The following is a 19,181-nucleotide window of genomic DNA, read 5'->3' on the forward strand; positions in this document are numbered from 1 at the left end:
AGAATTGACTTCTACTTGTGATGGGTCCATTTCATTGATTTTTGTTCTTCAAATGTATTTAAAGTGTATTGCTATTTTTTCTTAAATAAAATAAATATGATAAAACTTTTCTATATATTTTTGTTCTTCTGTTTGATATGTATGAATCACTCTTAAAGCTTGAGAATGGTAATACTCATTAACCAATTATTAATGTTACACTATGAATTCCCCCAAAAAATGTCATTGTTAGGTAAATCATTTTGAGAGCACTTGTATAATCTGTGGGCTAAGTAGAAAACTAAATTTACATATTTTCCAATAAAAGAAAGTACCATCCATATCCATATTCTCCCACTCTTTGAATGATGAGGTGGTCATCAATTGATAACATCTCAAGCATGTATACTGACATTTACTTTTAGTCCAAATACAATAGTTAATCATTTGCTTGAATAAAATTTACTTCCTCATACCCATAAATTGTTCAACAAAATTAACATACTCATACTAGTTAAGTTATGTTCGAATTTACCCATGACCAATCCACGTTTATGTGTTTGCAACAAAAAGGTCAATAGTAAAAGTTGAAGATATGCATTGCGATCAAGACAGTTTGGCCATTTCACATGAGGCTGAACAGAATAAGCTAGAGAGTGGTTTTGGTCCGCTTGGACAAGGACGCCATTAGCAGTTTCCCAAATTAAAATAAACAAAAGTAAGCGGTTTCTCCCCAGGTCTCTTCCCTGGTCTTGAAGGAGAGAGAGAGAGAGAGTCAGAGTGTATTTTTAAGAACCGCTTTATCTGAATATTTGGTTTACAGCAGAAAATAAAGTCGTCCATTTCTTAGAGAGAGAGGGCTGAGAGAAGGGAAAATAGAAAAGCCTTGTCTCTTTTGTTTCTTTACATTGAATTCCATTATTTTGTTCTCTCTTTAATTATCAACACAGCTAGCAAGCTCTCAGCTCACAACCGACTTCTCTCTCTCCTCCTTCCTCTCTCTCTCTCTCCATGTGGATGATGTTCTTGGTAGGAGGAAACAGAAGGCGGTTTTGCCATTAATGGGGTTTTCAAGAGGTTTTGATTTTGGAGGACGCGGAGGACAAGAAGAGGAAAATAAAAGAGATCACCAACTCTTAGAAACAAAGCTCTTAGCTTCTTCTGCAAGACCTACTTCTACATCTTCTTCTTTTCTCATGGCTTCAAGTATTCAAGGAAACAGCAATCAACTTGAACACCAACAACAACATCATCATCAAATACAAGATCAGCATCATCACCATCATCAGCAGCAACAGCAGCAGATTCAATATGGGATGATGCAATCATCATCAGCCAATATTCCTGCTGGGAACTTCATGTAATTATATATTCATCATCATATAATCATCATCACCATCATCATCAAAGTGAAAAAGGCTAGCTAGCTAGAGATTAATTAAATCATTCATTTTGTCATCTTATAATTTTAGGTTAATTCTATTTTTTCCAAAATATAATATTTATTTATATTAATTGGTGTGTTGTGATGATATTCTTGTGTTGCGTTTTGTCTTACATGTGTTTTAGCAGATGATTATTCCTAATACCATTGATTTTTCATCTTTGTACATATGATCACCAGATCAAACAAAGACGGTGGAGCTGCTTATGATTTGGGGGAATTAGATCAAGCTCTTTTTCTCTACCTTGATGGACAGTCACAGGACCATCACAACCCTTCAGCTAATCATGTTCACCATCAAGACCAACGACGTAAGCATCTCTGTCGTTTCATTTCCCCTTCTCTCTCTTTCTTTCTCTCTCTCTCTCTCTCTCTCTCTAACCACATGATTCTTTCTTAACCTTGAGAGAAAGGGAGATATGGAGGCAGAGAGACAAGAGAATCAGAAGGGAATATATTTTTCCCCCTCTCAGTCGTCCTCAGTCCTTTCTGGGTCGGAAATGGAGTAGAGATTTTGTTTGGGCCACAGGAAAAGCGTGTTCAACAAAACTATTTCCATCTCCTCTCTCTCTCTCTCTCTCTCTCTCTCTCTCTCTCTCTCTCTCTCTCTCTCTCTCTCTCTCTCTGCCCGGTACTTTCTTTGACCGGATCCACAAAGCAAATACACACAAAGGAAAACTGTAAATTCACAAATTTACATGAAAAACCCCATGTCTCTCCTTTTTTGAATTTTTTTCGTTTCTTCTTCTTTGAAGCTTGGTTGGACCCTGACACACATGCAACAAACACTCAGATCATGACTTCCTTGCTGGAAATATCCCCGTCTGTCCTAAGAAATATTTATCATGACCATTTCAAATTCCTAGTTCTTATGGTTCCTCTTTTAATCATTTTTCTAGAGCTCCCTTGGTTAATTCATCTCTCTATTTTCTCTAATATACCATGATTACTGATTAATTTCTACTTAAATATATATACATATATATATATATATATATATGATTTTCAATAGTTGTGAGAATTAATTAATTTTTGTGTGCAGATCTTCATCAAAATAATTCGTCATCTGGAATGAGGCCTCCAACTTTGAATATTTTCCCATCTCAGCCGATGCATGTAGAGCCATCATCATCAACCAAGGTATCTCACTCTAACCGTTATTTAGTTGTATATATTATATATACTACTACTTAGTATTTTAATTCATTTCTTGTTGGTCGGTTCAAGTCTATTTTATTTTATTTTGTTTAATATAGAGCTAATTAGCACATTGAAATATTGAATTATAGTTGTAAAATGGGTTCGTTTGGGTTTGGTAATATAGGCAGCTGGAACGGGATTGGTTTCTCCTTCAAGTAGTGGTTCAAAGAGACCATCAGAACCGTCCATGGAGTTGGCCAACGCACGCAATGATTCTACTGCCCCTCCTCCTCCTTCTGGACCTTCTCACGAACCTGCCAAAGCTATCAAGGTACGGATCATGGAAATTAAATCAATTATTTACTCTAAATTATTAACTAGAAAAAACTATATTAAAATTGAGATAAATTCTATGAATTTGTTTATTTTGTTGTATATGTTTTACTTTGAATGTTTTGGCAGCGTGAGGGTAACCGCAAGGGACCAACTACATCAAGTTCAGAGCAAGAAGGACCCAAAACACCAGACCCTAAGGTGACTTTGGGTTCACTTTTTATAGTAAAATATTTTCACTTCCTATTTCTTCTCTACAACAACAATTTCCAACGTTTGGTGTGATTATTCTTTCCAGACTTTGAGAAGGCTTGCTCAGAATAGAGAAGCAGCCAGGAAAAGCAGGCTTAGAAAAAAGGTACTCAACCCGTAGAAAATTTGCAAGTCATTAGCCTTTTTTTTTGTTTACTTTTCCATTACAAATTAACAATTAACCTCGGTTTTTCAAAACTTTAATTCTTAATCTAATCCTTAAACCTTTTTCTTTTTTCCAGGCATATGTGCAGCAGTTAGAGACAAGTAGGATTAAGCTAACTCAACTGGAACAAGAGCTGCAAAGAGCCAGATCTCAAGTGAGTTTACTCTACTAATTAACAATTTTTTTGGTTGATTTATTTCCTAAACATTTCTTTAAGATTGGGTTTTGGTTTTGTAGGGCATGTTCTTTGGAGGAGGAATTGTAGGAGGAGAGCAACAAAGCCTTCCTGTTGGTATCAACAACACTAGCTCAGGTATTAAAATTATATTTGTTCCATTTTCACTTTTTATGTCTTAAGTTCAGCATCAGTATAAAACCCTTTTTAAAACCCATTTTCATCTTTCTCTCATTATTTCATTAGACGCTGCCGTTTTTGACATGGAGTATGCAAGGTGGCTGGAGGAGCACCACCGTCTCATGTGTGAGCTTCGAGCTGCAGTACAAGAGCATTTGCCGGAGAATGAACTGCGACTTTATGTGGACAACTGCTTGGCACATTATGATGAAGTGTTGAACCTCAAAGGCATGGTTGCCAAGACTGATGTGTTTCACATTGTTTCTGGTATGTGGAAGACTCCGGCTGAACGTTGCTTCATGTGGATGGGTGGATTTCGGCCCTCTGAGGTCATCAAGGTTTGATATTCCTAGCTCATTAACCCCAGAAACTTACAAATACATATCTTCCTCATTAATTAGTTGTTCTTTTGTACTGGAACATATTTCTTTTTCACAAAATCTTCAAATTCATGAAAGAAGTACAACAGTAAATGTGTGACAAGAAAATGACAAAAGGACACAACCAGATTTTATCTACTTGAATTAGGTACACAACTAGTATGAGGCAAAATTATTGTTACCATTTTGGAAAACCAGGTTGAAAACCTTCATCTTAGGTTAGATCATGCATGCAGCAGTACCATATTGAAAACCCAGATTTTTAAGCCCTTAATTAGGGTTAGCTTAAGTCGTAAGGGAGTCTAAGGCAATAGGTCAGGATCATGATTAGTCTATTTTCAATTACCTGCAAAATGTAAAATAGAAAACTCGGTTTAGACTCAAGTAATTCTATGCTTAATTAATTAGCTGCAACGCAAACTCTAATTACATAAAAATGAAACAAGGTTAATTCGAAACCCTCCTCTGAAACAAAAATAACTTGAAACCCCTCCTCATCTATTTGTTTGGAGAGGGGAGGAAAAAGATAATATCGATGAAACATGTGAAGGGAATATGATGAGATATGATATTGTAGTACAACGAGCGTACATATTATGATCAAAATGACAAGTAAGATATATATATGCATGGGTACATGCACATTAAAGTAGTTGTCGGTGGCAGTGGCAAAAGAATATGGATCCATCTCAATTCTCATTGTGCGAATATTATGAATGACGAAAGGTAACGTGAAGGTTTTCCTACTAAAAGGTAGAGTTAGGTGTCATCCCCAAAAGTCATGTCTGTTAGTACTACAATTTTGATCTCTGAAAAATTGATCCAGCAGGAAAGAGAGTTATACTGGTGTTTTCTTTCTCTCTTGATTTCTTTCTCTCCTTTGATGAATATATACAAAAATCTTGTATCTATCTTCATCTTTCTCTTTGGTTTCTAGCAAATAATTAAGCAAAAATAAATCATAGCAAAGAAAGTTTGGTTTTTGCCTATTTGCATGCATGATATTAATTTACTATTAATGTTAATAAATCAAATTATTTGTGAAAGATAATTGACGTTGATTAGAATTAGGATCCCTCGAGGATCTTCGGTGTAATTTCTTTTCAGTACGTTCAAAACACAATTGACGTTGATGATTGGTTTTTGTTGTTGTTATTGATGGATATTAGATTATTCTGAATCAAATCGAGCCTTTAACGGAGCAGCAACTATTGGGTATTTGTGGGTTACAACAATCCACACAGGAGACTGAAGAAGCTCTCTCTCAAGGTCTTGAAGCTCTCAATCAGTCTCTCTCAGAGACCATAACCTCTGATTCGTTGAGCTGCCCTCCCAACATGGCCAACTACATGGGACAGATGGCTATAGCCATGAACAAGCTCTCCACCCTCGAGGGCTTTGTTAGACAGGTACGTATATGAATGACTAACTACATATACAATTTTTTTATCCTGAAAGTTTGGTATCAAGTATTAATTTACAGTTTCTGATATATCAATATATAGTCCGACAAATATGCAAAAACAAAATATATTAGTGATCAGTACTTGTACTAGCCAATTAATGACTGCCCTAATTGTTTTACACCGAATTATTAAAACTATATTATAGATTATTTTCTTAATGGCACGTTGATGAGGCATGAAGTTCTATCCGTTTGATCTTGACGGTGGTCCCCTACAATGATCTTGTGAATGGGACCTTCATTGTTTTTGGTTGGAAAACCTACCCCAACACCATGAACCACTCCATGTCTCACTCGCATGACGTGGCTGGAGGGTACTTCGAATCTATTTATCTGCATGCTTCTTTCTCATAAGGGGTTGTCGCTCAAGTATTATTTCTTGAAAGGGACTTTATGCATTCAACTCGTTCCTTCTACGTCTCCTTAAGTCCAATAAAACTAACCCATACCATTAAGTTCAAAAGTTAAAAGCAAATATTTAATGCAACGTATGTCTTCAGAATAATACATTTCACTCAAAAGTGATTAAATCACTAATCACTTCTCTAATATAAGTGAGCACCTCATACTGTCGTGAGACTTAGCCCCATTAGAATCGTCTAACAAAGACCATTTTTATATGTAACTTTGTGTAAAAGATTAGTTCTTTTTTTCTTTTTTTTCGGAGCATAGACAACTAGTTCGTTGTTCTCGTACATTTATACTCCATCAACAAAAACAAAAAAATATGTACGTCCCTGTCAACTTGCAAAGCATAAGCTAATTAAACAAGTGAGAGGCATAAAATGAAAGAGCTAGCAAACTATAGAAGTATAAGGTCGCGACCAGCCCTCTTATTTTCCAACCAAACTATAGAAGTATAAAATGATAGAGCTAGCAAGTGACAGACCAAGATAAAGGATCGAACTAGATTAGAAAACCAGTAGCCAAAGTTTTCCTCTGCATCCTTAGTAGCTGATAAGCATCAAATCTGGTCACGTCCACTAATATACATCACCATCCAAAAGATCCCTAGACCCATATCTTTGCATGATGTCATGGTCCTAACCGCTTGACTTACAAGCCAACGTAGTCCCTTTACCGTAACTTCCTTTTGACCGACTGTTCTAGAACCCTAATAGGCTCTTATATTATATATAGCTAGCCAACACACACACGTATACATACATATATATATATATATAGAGAGAGAGAGAGAGAGAGAGAGAGAGAGAGAGAGAGTAAAGGGAAAAAAATCCCTTCAAATCTCATAAAATGAGAGTAATTTTCAAGCAGGTTGCGAAGTTCAATTCAATTTGAATATAGTGCTCACCTTTTTTAAAATCAAATTAATTAAGGTCCTATAGTTGTAATGATGATATGGGTTTGAATCATTTTATTATTTGGTTTTCAATAAAGATCATATTCTTATATTCAACAATCTAGTCGCAGGTAGATTAAGAGAGTAATTATTATATGTTTAGGGCACACTGATCCCTTCTTCAAGACTCATCTACCCAATTAGTAATTGACATCTTTTTTTTTTTTGGAAACTTAGTATTGACATCTTAACATGCTCTATTGACTTAAATTATCTAGCTTACTAAATTCCTTCTTTTGTTTGAACAAATATAGAATTCAAGTCATTGCAAAAAGTGTGCTAAACTACTCAAGGAAGATAAGTCCATGTAATTATTTTCCCCTACTCACCCCTTGTAGTCAAAATTCTTTGCAAAAGGTCACCAAGTTTACCCCACGACCAATGATGACCAACAAAATTTCTCACCCCCCACATTTCATTAACTTCCTAACTAATGACTTTTATGCTTTATCTAGTTAACCGATTCGACAATCACTCTTATTGTATATCACAAAGTCAAACTTATCTGCTTGTACGTAAAGATATGAATTGTAAATGTCAAGGATTAATCTCATCTGGTCTAGGTTCCTATTCTTGTACCATATGTACATTATAATATGTATTTATTTATTCAAATAAGTTGTGACAGGCAATTTGTGCACATATATTTGATGTTTATGATTATCTAATAGTTATTTAAGTGAAACTTACAGGCTGATAATCTGAGGCAGCAGACAATTTACCGGCTTCAACAAATTCTGACAACCCGTCAAGCAGCGAGGTGTTTGCTGGCAATCGCTGAGTACTTCCATCGTCTCCGAGCTCTCAGCTCTCTCTGGATGGGTCGTCCTCGACAAGATCAGTCATAAATTAGAATATTCGAAGCTACAAAATTCATATCAACTATCATGACTAGCTTCAATGCATGTCTCTCTTCTCTGTCAATTAGTTACAGTTTAATCAACTAATGTCATCTTAATATGATGTGACATCGCTTTACCTCTTTCCTATCTAGATAGAGAGATGTATAGATAGACAATTAAAAGTAGATAAAACTCCAAGCAGTTGTAGAATTTACTCTCTCCCTTATAGATATTTCTCGTTAATTTTTCTTGGATATGGAAATTAATTCAGAGGGGATATGGTTCTATGAGCAGCCAATGCTGACCAAGAAAATAGTGGCAAGAAAAAAGAAAAGAATTAATTTAGAAAATTCGAACATTAATTTGACGACTGGAATCCAAGAAGATGGTCTGGCTGGTGCTTAGGTTTTTGTGAGTTCGTGTGAAGTAGACACAGAAGAGAAGCCGAGTGTGTTGAAAGTTGAAACTCAAAACGTCCACGTGGTCTTAGTGTTGCTGCATGGATGCCTTATGGTCTTGGATCTCGGTATGTTAGGTCATCTTCAATCAAAGGTGTTATGTTTAGCTCCCGTCCAAATTATAATCCTGCAAGAATTTTTTTTTAATGAACAGTGATAGGCCATATTTATATATCATCTTCAACCGAAATGGGTTATTTTTTAGCCGACTCAATAATTTATTATTTTAAGTTTGTTTTTTAATGTTATTGGTTAATTGAATTAAAGTATCCTATTAAAATAAGGTTTCAGGACATATTTTGAAAGACACTTGTCGCTCAATGATAATAAGCCTCCGGACATATTTTGAGTGCCACTTGTAGAGTGGCCATTTGAAAATTATTGAAAAAGTTAAAGGAAAGATTATTGGAAGAGGTAAGAGAGGGGTGTGTATGAAAAGAGTGTTTGAAGTAAATAGAATGTGAAGAAATGAAATAAAATGAGATAAGATAGTATGAAATGGTGAAAAAATATGTGAGAAATGATGTAGAAATATCTTAAGTACTTATAGGAAAAAAAAAGTAGAATTTTTAATTTTTTTTAAATATTGTCTTAAAAACAATCTAGCTAGGCCCAACTGAAAGGGTTGGCTGGCTGGCTAAAGATGGCCAACCCGTTGGTCATATGGCTGGATTTTGGCTAGGTGGGTCCCAAGATTTTTTGGCCCAGACCTTTAGTGAAGATGAGTTTTGTGCCAAAAAGGATTGTCCTTTGGCCTATGGCTCTATACCTGGCTCAATTGGAGATGGCCTTAATTACTCTCTTGGGCCTTCCTTTGGATCCTGGCCAAGAGATTATGGTCTAGTAATATTATTTTTCACTTATACGTGAAAAATTTACGTTTGAATTTCATGAATGATGAGTTCGATACTAATTGATCATTCCCACCCCCTTAGTGTCAAACAAGTGGGCTAACAAGAGCACATATACATGCATGACACATTTAAATAAGGCATGGCACGCCACGGTATAATTCGTTAGATTGGGGGCGACCGAAGATTTAGGCTATCATATTTAAATCAATACATAGTTAAATATTAAGGATATTTGGCCAAAGGTCAATAAAAACTTCACTAATTAGCCATATATCAATGGCCAATTTTATTTTTGGACATAATCAATGAAATACTTATAATAATTATGCATAGGTTAATGAAGCATGCCACATCAGTTTAAGCTAAGTATAAAATAACTATTATACCCTTCTCTCTTCACTTTATTCCATTCATTATCTCATTCGCTTTCTCATCCTTATTTACTTCATTCTCTCCTGATTTCCTATCATGTCTCTCTCTTCCCTTCTTTCCCTTCACTCTCTCATGTTTATCTATCCTCTTTCTTTTCTCTCCTACGTCAAACCAGAATAAATAGTTTGACTAATCCCTGTGCGCTAAAACTTTCCAATACCAAACACAATGTCAAGAGAAAGAAAAAAAGAAAAAAAAAGGGAATTCCGTAGAAAATTGCAACTATCAGCAGTAAGAACAAAAAAAGAGAGGATGTAATAGATATCTAGCAAACTTCCGAAGGCTTTGGTCGTGGAGATTCTCTTAAGGGTAGTGTCCATCAAAACCCTCTTGAATTAAAGGTGCGTTTGCAAAGAGTTTACAGCCTGCAATTAAGAATCAGGAAACAAACACATTGTGTGTTTTGAATCTAAAAGGAGTTGCGTAAAGTGTGAAGCATAGGAGATGGGGAAGAAAAAGAACCAGAAAACGGACACTGCAACATAGTGTCTGAATCAAAATGTAAGAATTAAAAAATTAAAAATTAAAAAAAAAAAAAAGGAAACGAACACTGCAATGCAGTGTTTGAATCAAAATATAAAAACAGAATCAGGAAACAAACACTCCAATGCAGTGTTTGAATCCAAATGTAAAAATAATGTAAAAAACAGAACTAGAAAACGGACCCTGCATTGTAGTGTGTGAATCCAAATGCACAAATTAGGAGTTGCATGATGTGTGAAGAACAAGAGGCGTGTGAGTGATGGATAAAAACAAAAAAAAACAAAACCAGAAAATGGACATTGCGTTGCAACGCAATTTCTAAATCCAATAAAACCAGAATCAGAAAATAAACACAGTAATGCAGTGTCTGAATTCGTATTGACCTATTCCAAAATATGAAAAATATAAGAAAATGGGTGTCATTTAAAGTGGATGCCATCTGTAATGACATATTTTGTAATTTTTGTTTATCTTAAATGCATTTAAGTATCACAGCACATGATTGACCTTTTTATAATTAGCATAAATATGATTGATATATTGTTAATATTGTAACTTTTTATTGATTTTATACAAAATCACCATAAATATTGGTATATTATTCTTTTTTTTAAGTAAAAACATATTTTGGGACTAATAAGACTTAGTATTTGTGATATTTACTTAAAAAGGTAATGCTAAGGAGACTAAATTTGTAGACAAAATCTTATAAATTAAATGACATAGAAGTTGATGACTGGATTATTACTTAAGTGTTGACTAGTGTGCTTATTTCTATTGGTGAGACATCATTTAGTTTGTAAATTTAGTCTACCTAGCATTACTCTTACTTAAAAGTAAGTTCAAATTATTTTTTAATATTTTAAAATAACTAAGGGTAGGTGAGTCAAAGCTGCCCCATATAGGCCATCTCTAACAGAAAGTGCTAACTATATCCTTATCCAAAACTATAGTCCTACAAAAATGTTATTTTTAAATGAACAGTATCAGGCGATACTCATATACCATCTCAAAACGAAGGGGCTAAACATAGTCCCCTCAATAATTTACTAGCTTTAAGTTTATACTTTAAATTTATGGTTTATTTAATTAAACTACCTTAGAATGTTTTCAAATCTAACCTTTGAATTTGAATCAATTATTGTAACTGAGGAGTTAGACAAAAAAATGGCTAAGAGGTGACACACCCCGATCTAGAATGTCCACCTAGACTCTGAATCAAGTAGTGCTAGCCGACACCAGAAATGAGACGAAGCCATAAAGTGTAGTGATGTGGAAAATGTAAGTAAATTTAAACCTAAAAGTGCCTAAATACAAGAGTGAGCAAGTGAGCGGGATTGAACCCAATTCACATGTGATGTCAGAGTATAAGTAAAGTACAGTAAAAGTAGGATAAGAATTATACCGTCGAAGGTAATCTCCTATTCCAACTTTTGCCAAGAATCCTCGTCAACATGAAAGTTCAGCTACTAAAACCTAGAAGAGCGAAAAACAAGGGTGAGTGGGCCAGTTTGTGGATTAGGTTTTGGGTCCTCTTTTTTTGTATCGGGTCGGGTCGGCCCATTTAGGCTCGTGGTTGAACCCATTGGACCCAACGAAAAAAAGGTTAGATTTTGTAAAGGGAGACGAAAAACTTCAAAGGGCTATAACGGGTTCAAACTCAACCATTTTCTACGAATCAAAAGCCAAAATCAAGATAGAGAGATAAGGAACAAGTGTACACCAAGATGGGGGTTCAACCATGGCCAGAGTTAGCCGAAAATGGCCTGCAAAGCTTCATAATCCTGCCGAAAAACTGGGGAAATTTTCCCCAAGCTATCTTTGCATCCAAACAACATAAAACATCTCAAAGATATCCTAATCGTACTCCTAAACACGATCTATGAAGATTTGAGGATTTTCGAAGCTTACCTTTGCCAGAAATGACAAGAAATCATCGGAGAAACTCTTGAATAGTGTCACTACCACTATATAAAGAGAGAAAAGAGGGAAAAAGTGGCAATGTCCAAAGCTTTGGGGTGTGTGAGTCTGTCATTGGTCGTTGGGGAAAAGTTCTTGAAGGTGGTGCTCGCTAGAATGGTGATGGTGAAGTGATGGTGGTGCTACGAATTTCCCCCAGAATGAGGGTAAGTGAGAGAGCTAACAGAGAGAAAGAGACGGGAGAGACTACTGGAAGAGAGTTCGAGAGTGTGGGAGACAAGGTGCCACGAGGCAGGATAGGAGTAGGGAGTTGAGGTGTAAGCCCCACAAGCCACAAAAATCTCACCATCGTAGCTTCGATTTCGATTCCTCTTGAGCATACGCATTTGTACTGTCGAGTACATTGAGAATACGATAAAATAATAGCTCATACGCGTTACAAAATGACGGTCAACGAAAGTCAACAATCTCACCTTTAGGGGCATTTTCATCATTTCACTCTTTTAAAATTAATAAAATCGTAAGATTAGGGATGTGTTGTTATAAGAAGGGGACTACATTTGGCTAGCTTGATGCCCCTTTAGCCAAATAATGACCTAATGTTTTACATAATTAAATGGGTTGGGCTGGTCGGCCAATCCCAAAGCGATTGTTGTTCGTTCTCCATATGACTTGGGGGGCTAAAGTCAAACTTGTCAATGTTTGGGCCTTGTGAGATTGATACAGAGCCCACAAAATCTCTACTTTCAACTACGAGCCCAATTAAAAATAATTCAAAAACAAACAAAAGATAAAACCGCAGTTAGGGTTTTACTTCAATCCCGCACCCTCTCTCTCTCCCCCAAGTCCCAACCGTAGGTTTCAGACAGAGACACCGTGAGATCTCACAATGGCGGCTAAAGCAAGAAACCCGAGAAAGACCCGAAACCCAGATCTGGTTCGTGGGATGGGTAAGTTTTCGAGGTCCAAGATGTACCACAAGCGTGGTCTCTGGGCTATCAAGGCCAAAAATGGCGGCGTTTTTCCAAGCCATGACCCGAAGCCGGCGGCCGAGACCGCATCCGAGAAGCCCCCGAAGTTCTACCCCGCCGATGACGTCAAGAAGCCACTCGTCAACAAACGCAAGCCAAAACCCACCAAGCTCAGGTTCCCTTTTTCACATTTTTTAGCTACTTAAAAAAAAAAATAGAAAAATGGGTTTGATTTGTTGGTTAGTTTTTTAAATTTTTTTATTTGGTTGATTGAATGTAGGGCGAGTATTACACGGGGGACGTTGTTGATTATATTGGCTGGGAGGTTTAAGGGCAAGAGAGTTGTTTTTCTTAAGCAGCTTCCATCTGGGTTGCTTCTTGTTACCGGTGAGCTTTCGCTTCCATTTTTTCTTTGAACTGTTTATTTTTCGAGTTTTTTGTTTTTTTTAGCTGAATGGTTGTATTCTTACTGTTACTTTTTTTGTTTTTTTGTTACTAGTAATAGCATATTTCTTCATTTTTCTGAATGACAAGTTTGATAAACTTACTCTGAACTGGTCCAATTAGTACATTTGAATTTTCGAAACCCGGTCAATTTGAGCTTCTATTTTTGTAATAACCTCCCATTCTGTTCGGACTTAATGCCAACAATGTTGATTTGTATGGCACCGGTAAGATTTGGTGCAAAAATGATGGTTCCCTTTGTTGTAACTTATTGAAAAACGGTCCCCTCCCATGCACACTGCGCTTGGGAGATTGCTCGTCTCCTGTTGAATGGGATATTTTAAAATGGGGTATGTTCAAATAGGGTAGTTTGTACTGTGAGTGATCTGGTACTGGTTTTGTTCTTCTGAATCTGTATCACACGATGAATTATTCTAGGGAAACAATGATTGATGACATGAAATATCAATTTGCAACATGTCGTCTGATACCCAATTTACATGGTTACTTTCTCTGATTTATGTAGATATGTTCTCGAGAATGTGATCTTTGCACCGTGCATCACTTAATTGTGATTGTTATAAAGTCTAAACATATGAATTAGCTTCACTAAACCTTCTACAAATGGCTTTTTCCTTGATGCATGTAAAACTTTTATGCCTTCAACTTTTAGTATCATAGGACTTCATTAATTGATCCAGTTATTCTTTCTTTGTTTCTTATTCAAAGATTTCTTATTTTTGGTTTAAATTGACTGATTTTGTGTATTTGCTAGACTGTGTTTTGTTTTGGGATGTGTTATTCACACACCCTTTTTTACTTCGTACACACCCTCTTAATTTTTGGCCAACTGAATTAAAGAAAATCAAAGGACGGAAATTAACAAGGGGTGTGTGAGAAGTAAAAAAGGGTGTGTGGATTGGCACACCCCTTTCTTTTTTATTGCATGGTGTGTTGGGGAGAGTGTGTTTCTAGTTTTTGACGCTTGCATGCTTCTTCACGAAACTTGTTAAGTGTCATTCTAACTTGAGTGCTGATTTTATTCGACTGCAGGGCCCTTTAAAATTAATGGTGTTCCTTTGAGACGCGTTAATCAGTCTTATGTGATTGCCACTTCAACCAAGGTTGACATTTCTGGGGTGAATGTAGAAAAGTTTGATGACAAATATTTTGCAAAGGAAGTTGAAAAGAAGAAGAAGAAGGGTGAGGGAGAGTTTTTTGAGGCAGATAAAGAGGTTAGACTCATTGTTTTCTTCGTTTACTTGTACTTTTGAGCAAAATTATAGATATCTTCCATTATTGCTACTGTCTTCATGGACTTTAAAGTCGTTCGATGTGGCAGTGCAATCACAGTCTTCTAAATTTGCATATTATTTTTATCATGCAACATAATACCCTGAGATGAAAGGATAAGATTATACAGATTGTCTGCTACTTTATTTTTCCCTTTTGATTATATCTACCCGTCCTTTTGCTACGAGGTTGATCTCTTTTACATGTTAATCAGAAGCATGTAAATTGTTGGGCAATAATGTTCACTGTTGTAGATTCCGTTGGAATTTTTTTAATGTCTATTAATATTTTCCAATTGGGAGCAGCCTCTCCATAAATGGGGGTAAAGCTAGCCGACATTCACCTCTCCCAGACCCTGCGTAAAGCGGGAGCCTTGTGCACTGGGTACGACTTTTTTTATTAATATTTTCCAAACGACAAATTGTAGGAAAAGAGTGTGCTCCCACAAGGAAAGAAAGATGATCAGAAGAGTGTGGATGCTTCATTGATAAAGTCCATCGAGGCTGTCCCAGACTTGAAGACGTACTTAGCAGCGAGATTCTCTCTTAAGGCGGGCATGAAGCCTCATGAGCTTGTCTTTTAGACTACTATCTCATATACTACTTTTTAGGATCATTTTGTGCTGTTCTACTCGTTTGTTTCAGATTACCAGCATACTCTGTATTTTCATTTTACCAGCGTATCCAAAATTTTGCGTTGATCGGAGTTGCATTATGAAAGATATTGTTTTGGTCATTTTGATCTGTATGGCCATGGGAGACTTTGTTTCTTTGCACAAAAAAACAAGCTTTTGTACCCGTGTAACAATCTCAAACGATCTTCCTATAAACGTAAAACTGGCCTTTGACAGTTTTACGAAAAAATTGATTGGGATGCTTAAAAATCTCTGCATCAACCCCCTTACTGTAACAATATTATCCACATTAAGAGGTGGGGGAGTGGGCTAAGGCTTCACAATGGGTTAGCAATAATGTGATTCAAATTCGTTTTTTGTAAGAATCTAATTTAAGATCTCTCGCTTACCATTAAAATGGAATACCATTAGACCGGAATTTTCTGGTATGTTTGTAAAACAGATTTACGAGTCAATGGTGCAAAAACCCACACCTCTTGTGTACATAATGCCAAGTTTCATGCTGAATGTATGATGTCATCATAATGACTCAACAACAACAACAACAACAACAAAGCCTTTTCCCACTAAGTGGGGTCGGGTCATCATAATGACTAGTTCAATAAAATTGACTTACATGCTTGTGACTTTCCCTTGGCCTATCTACTTCAAACCCTAAACCTAATTACCTAATTACCTAATTACAGGGCTGAAACTCCCCACCGTTGGACATCAAATGTCTCAGGGCTATCTTCCAAATGGTTTAATAATTCATGTGGGCCAAGAGCAATAAGCGAAAGCATACCTTAACATATTCCAACTGTTTCATAACTAGTCTTCCTCTGGCACAGATGAGTTCACAAACATTGGATACAGCAACTAGTCCTTCTTTGAGCCTCCAATGGAGACGTTAAGTACTGGTTTGGTACTGAGGTACTTTTATAAAAAGTGGGTATCAAAAAAATCTGAGCTCAAAAAGATATTTGGTAAACACTTAAAAACAGCTTATTTTCACAGTTTTGGATGAAAAAAAAGCTGACAACGTGAAACAGCAAAAATAAGCTTATTCTCACAGCACAGCATAAGCAGTTTTTTTTCAAAGCACATCAATACCAAACTAGCCCTAAATGGAGTCTCAGCATTTGTATAGTTCTTAAATATAGGGACAAAGAACTTCAATGGGTTGGAATAGAAGTTCTCAAATTATCCCAGTAGACTCACTCATACCTCAAAGAAATTTTCAGGGCTTCAATAGGTCGAAATAGAAGTCGTCAAAGTATCCCAATATAGAGACTCACTCAAACCTGAAAGGAATTCTCAAATGTGAGGATTGTATAGGGACTCAAAGAGTGGGCTCCCTGTTGATTTTGAGTGGGAAACAAACTTCCCTCACATGTGAATTCTGCACAACAACTTCTCTTTTTGGTTTTTTCCTTTTTCTTTAATCGTTAGGAAACAAACGGTAGAGATAGCTTTCTAAATTTTATCAACGACAACAACACTCTTAACAAAATGCACAACAACTTTTCAATAATTTAGTCCCTGCATTTAGGAATTATAGTGTTAGAATCCCCCATTGAAGACAATAATTCTTTAGGGACCTGAATGTTTTCTTGAAGTCCTTAAATGAATCCTCAAAGTGGTGGTGGGAGTTTGGGATGCTCTAGTAACCTGAAAGATGAAGGAAATTTCTAAATTAAACTAAACGAAAATAGCTGAATTCAAATCTAAGAATAGAAGAGTACGAAATACAATATGATGAGTTAAACAGGTTCTTGACTTAATCAAGGATGAAGAATTTTGACCCACTTTCTATTCCTATAGCACCATAGAAAGATCAAAGCATGGATTTCGTGCGCCCCGGGGGAGGGGGGGGGGGGGTGGGATTGTTTACAGAAGAATGGAAAGTTGGACCAGAAGATTGGAACAAAAGCTTTTGAAGAATGCTTGCCACAACATTGGGTGATCGAGTAACATGCAATGTTTTAGTGGGGTTGAACTGAAGAAATATATGCTTCAATATGCAACAAATATGATTAACATGTTGAGACACAACGAGAAGTATGTTTTGTTATAGTATCCTCATTTCAGGTACATGGGAAACGATTTTAAGTACAAACTTTACCTGAAACTTGTATAAATAATCAACAGTAGACGCAAGTAAGGGCAAGGGTTGCAGCTGTATACTGGTTTACTGCTACATCTTGTCGGTTTCATGTCGTAAATCACTTGTTCCGAAATCGGCATATTGCAGGCAGTAATGGTGTTCGAGAGCAGCATCTTGAACTTGACTTTGAGCTAGCATCTTCACCTTCTCTGTTAGATTTGTACGATCCAGCCAGGATTCTCGTTTTAGTGAAAAATTCGCAACCGTGAATTTGAGCTGTTCCGGGTTTATTGATGCTTAACGTACAGTATCCTTAAATTCTGCTTCTCAGGTATTAAGAGCCACCTTGTACAGTCAAGTCGCATAATCCTGCATTTTCATGTGTTCAAACTTTTTGGGCATCTGCCACCTCCACTACCAGTTTGGAATTGCTTTTTTGGTTGCTGTCATGTGAATTAAAAAGTAATTTGTTGTTATATTTGTTGGGATAAAGAATGATCAAAGCCTTGATTGAAAATGACTGTAGCATGGAGGAAGTGTGATACTGAAGGTATGTACTACTTAGAACCACTATTACGACGCTTTTAACAGCAAGTTCAAGTTCAAGCGAGATTGACACCCGTAATATTTCTTCTTTATTATCATATTGTGTTATAATGAGCCAAAGCTGCAACATAAATTTTCAACTATATACATATGTTAATAAGTTCCGTTTAAACTTGTTCTTAAGAGAGTCTGAATAGCGATCCTCTTTACTCTTTATATGCTTAAAATTTTGTAATGGACCAAATAATGCTACTCTAAAAAACTGCAGCTTTTCTTCTCTAAGAAAAAAAAATTGAGGCTTTTTTAGCTAGTTACGGGTTAGGATACGTTTTTGCATACGACGGGTGCATATATGTAACTCTCTCTCATAGAAACTTCCTCATGTGCTGGTCGGAAGATAGGTTATTGTGATAAAGATGTTATATACACATTTTCCATGCAAGAATTTCTCATCAGTTCAGTTTGCGAATTAATAATGCAGAACCACGCCTGCCTTGTTTGGGAGAGCACTATAGTAATAATCTTCATTTTCTGCTGCCTTTAGTTTTTCCCTTTCCTTGGAAGAATAATGGATGTTTTTTTAAAGATTTTCCAGTATGTGTTAGTATATAGATTTTATGGCGGTTGGATGATCCTCGATTGAACTCCAACACTCTGTTTATCTAGTGCATGCCATACACCAGAGAATAGTAAAGCTTTTGATTCCTTCGAAACTAGACTACTAGAAGACACACCTGAAAGAAGAAAAAAAGAAGGAAAAAAGAAGGAGAAGACAACCCTTTTACGTAGGTCAGCTAATCTTCAAGAAAATGTAATGTACATTAGCTCTGCGGCTTCAGACTGACCATGAAGGATAAAAATGTACAATTATGTTACGAGTGCACTATAGGAATACGAGGATATATCGGTGAAGACTAAACAAAAAAATATAAGAATTTAGCCTCAAGATTATGCACAAAGTAGAGTTATAGCACCGAAAACAAGAAAACTAGGGTTGATTTAGATAGGCCAACAATTCATAATATAAAACAAATATATTGAAGAGACTTGTTTTTCAAGTAATTATATTTATAGACATTTATCCCTACACTAAAAATCTCAAGTTGAAGTCCTTCTTTTCTCACTCTCTTTTTATAAATAATAATAATAATAATAAGTGAACTTTAACGAAAAGCTCCTGGTACTGTTCACTTTAACGAAAAACCACCTAGATCACCAAATGTTTACTCGTGAAAACAAAATGTACGGAAGAGAATATCTGGACAGTATTATGTCGTCTATTTGGCCCATAGCATTCAATTGGGTCTGCCAGTTTCTTTCTCTACTTGTTTGGGCTTTGGCCTA

General features: G+C 36.1%; 2 protein-coding genes across 3 annotated transcripts; both read left to right on the forward strand.

The window, feature by feature from the left end:
- Positions 1-798: 798 nt before the first annotated feature.
- LOC103431001 (bZIP transcription factor TGA10-like) lies at positions 799-7,959 on the forward strand. 2 transcript variants are annotated; one of them, XM_008369147.4, is made up of 11 exons: positions 799-1,339; positions 1,604-1,734; positions 2,466-2,563; positions 2,748-2,894; positions 3,026-3,097; positions 3,195-3,254; positions 3,391-3,468; positions 3,552-3,627; positions 3,736-4,007; positions 5,219-5,458; positions 7,567-7,959. In XM_008369147.4, exons 1-11 carry the CDS (start codon positions 1,041-1,043, stop codon positions 7,720-7,722), a joined length of 1,629 nt encoding a protein of 542 aa, XP_008367369.3. In that variant the 5' UTR covers positions 799-1,040; the 3' UTR covers positions 7,723-7,959. The 2 variants fall into 2 exon arrangements, with proteins under 2 accessions (XP_008367369.3, XP_070668450.1); XM_070812349.1 differs by lacking the exons at positions 799-1,339; positions 1,604-1,734 and adding an exon at positions 2,142-2,245.
- Positions 7,960-12,642: 4,683 nt separating this feature from the next.
- LOC103431002 (large ribosomal subunit protein eL6-like) lies at positions 12,643-15,306 on the forward strand. Its single transcript, XM_008369148.4, has 4 exons — positions 12,643-13,009; positions 13,115-13,221; positions 14,332-14,513; positions 14,999-15,306. Exons 1-4 carry the CDS (start codon positions 12,753-12,755, stop codon positions 15,152-15,154), a joined length of 702 nt encoding a protein of 233 aa, XP_008367370.3. The 5' UTR covers positions 12,643-12,752; the 3' UTR covers positions 15,155-15,306.
- The last annotated feature ends 3,875 nt before the right edge of the window (positions 15,307-19,181 follow it).

This window comes from Malus domestica, chromosome 14 (genome assembly GCF_042453785.1).
Source record: "Malus domestica chromosome 14, GDT2T_hap1".
Classification (NCBI taxonomy): domain Eukaryota; kingdom Viridiplantae; phylum Streptophyta; class Magnoliopsida; order Rosales; family Rosaceae; genus Malus; species Malus domestica.